The following is a 6,422-nucleotide window of genomic DNA, read 5'->3' on the forward strand; positions in this document are numbered from 1 at the left end:
GAATTGGTCGGTGTTAGGCCTTGAGGTTTCCTCTTGGAATACGTCCAAAGGAAATTGACATCCATACCGCTCTACGCTTCGGTACTCTGGTCAGAAGCCTCCTCTACTCAACTAAAGAGATTTCTTGGGTTGAATATTGGCTCCCGAAATGGTGAAACAGGGAGATGGGTTACAAGTTCACCATCTCTAAGAGCGTGCTCTATGGCATGAAGCCCTGAGAATCCATCATCAAAGAGAGGAATCTCCACACCTTGGCACAACTTCTGTGCCGCCAAATGGATTCGCCTGACATGTGGGACGTCTCTACAAACCCTCGGACCTCAGAACGAACTCTGTGCTGTTCAACACCTTGTACACGATCTTGGCTGCAAAACGTGCAATACCTTAGATCAGTGTTTCCGCCGAATACCTTCGGAATGTATAAATCCATGGGAATTGAAATTGATGCCTCAACCTTCTGCAGCTCGAAGCGCTATAGACAGGACATCCTGATAGAAGTCTATAAACACGAACAATAACTATTATGTGGAAGGATTTCCCTGGATTCACTGTTTTTTTTTTTTTTTTTTTTTGTATTTTCAATCTGTTTTGATTTCTTGTAATTCCAATCAATGTAATCAACTCGAATTTGCATAATGTACACCCTTCTAGCCGAACCAGGCTGTTTCCCAAATTCCATTTTGCCTTGGGCCCCATGAAGGTATAATTGCACTGATAATTGCGTGTTAGGGTTTACAAGGAATGAAAGGGCTCCGAGGCGTAACTTCTATCCAAAGAAATTTATTATGTCGGTAGAAGTAGTAGTAGTGGCATGTGATGCAAGAAAGCAAGTGTATGAGCTTATGCAACATCAACCAAAAAAAAAAATAATAATAATAATAAATAAATAAAAAACAATTCCCTCTAAATGTTTGTCCAATTCCTCCTTAAATTTATTTAACCATCAACTTCCACAACGACAGATGGAAGTTTGTTCCAGCAATTAACCAAACGCTGTCTAAAGGCAAATTTCCGCACATCTATTTTACGCCTGTCTTTCCTGAATTTTAATTTATGCGCCCTTAGGTTCGTAATCTGAACAAATGGAAGAATCTCATCAGAATTCAGCGTGGTCAACCCATTCAAGGCCTTATACACCTCAATCAGATCACCTCGCAGGTGCCTAGTCTCCAGTCGCTGGAATTTGCAGAACTTAAGCCTCTCTTGGTAAGAGGATCCCTTCATTCTCCCCACCAATCTTGTTGCCCTTCTCTGTACACGCTCAAGCAAATCTACATCCTTCCTAGAATGAGGCCTCCAGACCTATACGCAGTACCGAAGGCATGGCTTCACGATTGCCTTATACAGAGGGACAATCACATCCTTTTCCCTGCTAGCAAAATTCCTGTATATCATTGACAAAACCCCATGACCTGCCCTGGCAGCCTGTCTGCATTGCTCAGAAAACTTCATATCTGACTGCACAATTACTCCCAGGTCTTTTTTTATTTTCTACCACCTTAAGTGTAGTACCACACAGTTGGTACGTTTCTCTAGGGTTACTTCTACTCATATGCAGTACTTTGCATTTGTCAATGTTAAACTTCAGTTGCCACTTCTCAGCCTATGTTCCCAAATTATCTAGATCCTCTTGCAGTAGCACACTGCCATTACTGTCATTAACAACCCTGCCAACCTCTGTATCATCTACAAACTTCGACACTAAGCCTGATATGTTATTTGTTTTTTTTTAGGAGCATTAGCAACTAAGGCCATATTGCTCCAGGGATATATGGTCATTCCCTGACCCTTTCACATCCTCCGTATTTGATGGTCACGGGCTCGAACTCCGGTCTAATCAAGAAGCGTGTGCTACGCACTGCTGCTCCTGCCTACCTGGCTACGGAGGCGCCCAAGCCTGATATACCTTCATCAATATCAAGTATGTGTGCACTGGTCGATATGCACGTTGTGCCATTTGAAAAACCCGGAATAAATCACGAAGAAGACTCTACCCTTCCGCCTGAGACCGGCTTACTACAACCTCAGTCGAAGAGGACTATAGAAATTCGTCCAGTTGTCGAGGGGATTTGAATTCACACCTCTCCAAACGAGATTGTGTTGTGGGATTGTGAAAGTAGTCTCTAACTCACTCTCCATTATGCGTTTATATTCTGTAATAGAACAGTGACAAAACTACCGTACTTTTAGGTTCGCCACCGGGTAGGGGAGGGCCAAGGAGTTAGAGGGCCTGACGGCTGGTTTTTTGTTGTTATTAAAAAATCACGTGGCCTCTCGGCAATCCAGCGAGACCACAATTTATAGTTTCGCCACTGATAGAGGGATCACAGCTTCTAGAGTCTATTTATTTTTTTTTAACCAGTGTGTTTTATTATTATTATTATTAGCCATATGGTACAAGGAAGCCTGGGGCTTATGCTGTACCAGCCAAAAAAAATTTCCGAGTTACCCTGGGAGGGGGGGGGGGAAGAGAGAGAGAAAGAGAGAATCAGAAGTAGAAAGGAGTCACCAAGAAAGAGAAGAATGATGATATCCAGCTCAGTACCCTAGGTGTGCCAAGCCCATACTCACCAGATGTGAGTCCCTGGGGTTATTTTACCTGTTCGTCAGAATAAGGACCCGCCTAAATCATTTCCCACGGCTTCCAAAACTCTAAAACTTCAGTGCCCTCTAGTGGTCCATTATTTTAATTCTTGCATATTCTCTGCTTACACTGTTTTGTCACGCCAGTATCGCGCAAAGTGATCCGCGGAGAGGTTCAGTGGAGGTTCGCGAGGTGGTCTCTCTGCTCATTATGTGCACCACAAATGAGTTACATGACAAAAGATACACAAGCTAACTAAGTGTGATACTTATTCTGAGAGGTAAATTGTTAGACTTCCCCTCCCCCGCCTAGCGTTCTTGAAAGTCGGAATGCTATATGTATCGAGCGGACTATAGACAGACGGGACAAAATATTTTAATTTTATTTTGTAAATCTACATGCCTAATTTGAAATGTGTAAGGGTATATTTTAAAGATAGGTGTTTGTTTTATTACAGAGCAATCAGAAAAAAAAAAAAAATTTTTTTTTTTTTTTTTTGGTGGATCACCGGTAAATCCAGGAATCAAAATGGATTCGCAATCGTAAAATAATAATAATAAATTTTCTGTTTATACTCCAGGACGACCAAACGGTCAGAGGAGTTCACAAGATAGACAGAATATAAGAAGCAGCACCGTATTCAGCTGGCGCATTATAGCCTTAGTTGCTAATGCGCCAATAAAATCCAAACCAAACCGTATTCAGCAGTCACGGGCTTGGACCCCGGTCACTCAAGGCACGTGTACTTATGCACCCGCGCGCGCCTGACCTGACTAGGCTACGGCAGTTTGAGTGACACTGCGTACGCATTATGTATTTTGTAAAATAAAAGATAGTGTGTTTAAATATACAGTAATACGCTGTAGAAGTCGGCCTTAATGTATATTGCAATTTCATTTGTTCAATAAATCGCAAAAATTAAATCTGTGCAGTCATTTCGAATACACCTGCATATATATATATATATATATATATATATTTAGAATTAAACTCTATTTTGAATTTTGAAGAAAAACACATCTGGTGAAAGTCATATATAATCGAAATTTTAGGGGATTTTGTTTAAATTTGTGTTATGGGAGTTTATTTTTTTTATTATTATTAATTACAGTTTCATCTATGTATTTTTGCTTGCTACTAACCTGACTTTGCAATATGATCCTTCGCCAATTACGCGTCCTAATCTATAGCCTTCTTTAGCCAAAAATTGAGGAGCTGTAAGAGCAGAAGAGTGATGACGCTGGTCTGTTGCCTGATGCTTGGATATCATGGTCTCAGGCGTTCCACACTATCGCTGGAAAGGCGGGACGCAGAGACTGTCCAGCGATGATTTACTCCATGAAGGCTCGACCGTGTTGTTTTACAGCACAACACGATAACTGAGTGCGGGATTTTAAAATGGAATACTGGAATGTTGCTCTGTTGGTAACTGAATTTTTTTCATTGTTGCAAACAACTGCGCGTGCTCTTTCTTTCTAAATGTTTGTTTTCTGTTAATTTTTTGAAAGGTGAGGTGGCTGAGAAGCCATTGTTGCATTTTAAACTTCATTGACATTTAGAAACTTTGGTATCGTGCTCTGAGGTTGTTGAATGCCAGAACATGTATTGGGACTCCGCCTGTTTCAAAATGTGTATAACTTAGAACGAATATGTAAAAACGAAGGATTATATCCCGCTCTTAAAAATCAAGCTACAGTAGAACTTAATAGTGTTTGCAAGTCAGTGGTAATATTAAGTTTTGCTTCTCCATCCCTTCCTTTCTTTAAGGAAAGGAAGGGGAGGAAGAAGCAAAACCCCACATAAGAGACCCCAGATAATATTAATAATATTAATATGAAACATAATAAACTTTACCCTGTGTTTCTGCTTTAAATGACCATGGGTGTTTTTCTATTCCTTTTTATTATTTTTTTTATATTTTTATATTTGATCTGCAGTTATATGCTATGAGTTTATTTCAATCTTATATCATGTACGAAAGCACTGTCTATTTTGAAGATGTACGTACAGCATTTTTTTATAATTTTAACAATGATAGGTTACAAAAGCTTAATGTATACAGTGCATTTCATTTCAGATGTATTTGATTTTTTCTTAAATAAATTGAATTTTTTAAAGGAAGCAGCAAGGGTAGTAAGCAAACCCTTAGCCGTAATTATGAAAGCTTCTTTGGACTCGGTGGAGGTGCACAAATGTGTCCCCGGTTCACAAAGGGGTCAAAGGGTAACACTGGTAATTACAGACCTGCTAGTCTAACTTCTGTTGCAGGGAACATAATGGACTCACTGGTTAAGGAAGCTTTGCAGGATCATCTAGACAAGACCACAGTTATAGTTCAGACAGCATGGATTTGTTAATAGAAGTCTTGTCTGACAAATTTGATTGGATACTATGCGGTCACAAAGGAATTGGATGCAAAGAATAATTTTGATATCATATACTTAGATTTTAGGAAAGCTTTTGATACTGTGGCACATGGAAGACTGCTGTACAAATTGGAGCAGTGTGGCATTAGGGGAAAATTGCTACCATGGATAAAGGGATGGTTGAGTGGGGGAGGACAGGGAGTGGTGATCAATGGACGCTGCTCTTCATGGACAAATGTTGTTGTTGGAGTGCCCCAGGGTTCGGTGTTGGGCCCATTGTTGTTTTCTGTGTTTATCGGTGATATTGATGAAAGTATATCAGGATTGGTGTCTAGGTTTGCAGAAGATACGAAGGTTGGCAGGGTTGTTAATGACAATACGCTACTGCAACAGGATTTGGAAAAGTTGAGCAGATGGGCTGAGAGGTGGCAACTGAGGTGTAGCATTGACAAATGTCAAGTGCTGCATATGGGTTGCGTTAACCCCAGAATAATGTATCAACTGTGTGGTACTACACTGACAGTGGTAGAGAATGAAAGGGACTGGAGGTAATTGTGCAGTCAGATATGAAGTTTTCTGAGCAGTGCAAAAAGACTGAAAGAGCAGCTCATAGTGTTTGTCAGTGATGTGCAGGAATTTTGTTGGTGGGGATGTGATTGTCCCCAATTGTAAGGCCGTGGTCAGGCGACACCTTGAGTACTGTATAAAAGTCTGGAGGCCTCATTTTAGGAAAGATGTAGAGCTGCTGCAATGAGTACAGAGAAGGGCAAGATTGATTGGAACGAATTTTGGTGTTACCAATGGTATTTTTAGTTTAAACTTCCCTTAACACAGCGGTTTCCAACCTTTTTTGACTCGCAAACCCCTTTCAACGTAATATTTTTTTTATCGCGAACCCCTTTCAACATAATATTTTTAATGTGAACCACTAAGCGTATATTCTCTGAAATCGTATAATATTTCTGAATTTTTATTATAAAATATTTCCACTACCACATTTTTATAAGCGACATTGCGTAATAATAAAAATTAATATTAGTATTATTTATACTTTGTAAAGCAGTATTTAATCAGTCCAAACTGATTTCAAACAGGCTAAGAGTAGAAAACTTGCTTCTTATCCAGATGCTAGCCGAGCATTCAGGTCTCTTGCCAAAGCTATTGGCTGCAATTTTTGCCCGTCTCTGTTCCTACCTCTATCAAAACCAAATCGTTCTGTTGCCACATCAGCCAAAGATAAAGCTGACCTGTTAGTATCCTATTTTCCTTCCAACTCATGTATTGATGACCTTGGTAAATCACCTCAAACCATTCCCAGTATACTCCATTCAATACCTCCTGTGGTCTTCCGTCAAACGGATGTCAGAAGGATTTTAATGAATCTGATGCTAGGAAAGCTCCAGGTCCTGATGGCATTTCTCCACTTGTTCTCAAACTCTGTTCCCCTGAACTTACTCCTGTTTTGTATCATC

At 40.1% G+C, this 6,422-nt stretch overlaps 1 protein-coding gene across 1 annotated transcript in view; it reads right to left on the reverse strand.

The window, feature by feature from the left end:
• Positions 1 to 3,854, reverse strand: part of LOC150079254 (testis-specific serine/threonine-protein kinase 1-like) — a 40,106-nt gene extending 36,252 nt beyond the window's left edge. Inside the window, exon 1 of the mRNA XM_090383005.1 lies at positions 3,727 to 3,854. Within this exon, the coding sequence (XP_090239131.1) occupies positions 3,727 to 3,854 (128 nt within the window). The remainder of the gene's footprint in view (positions 1 to 3,726) is intronic.
• Between the last annotated feature and the right edge of the window lie 2,568 nt (positions 3,855 to 6,422).

This window comes from Mastigoproctus giganteus, chromosome 10, assembly GCF_048544385.1.
Source record: "Mastigoproctus giganteus isolate SK-2022 chromosome 10, ASM4854438v1, whole genome shotgun sequence".
NCBI lineage: Eukaryota > Metazoa > Arthropoda > Arachnida > Uropygi > Thelyphonidae > Mastigoproctus > Mastigoproctus giganteus.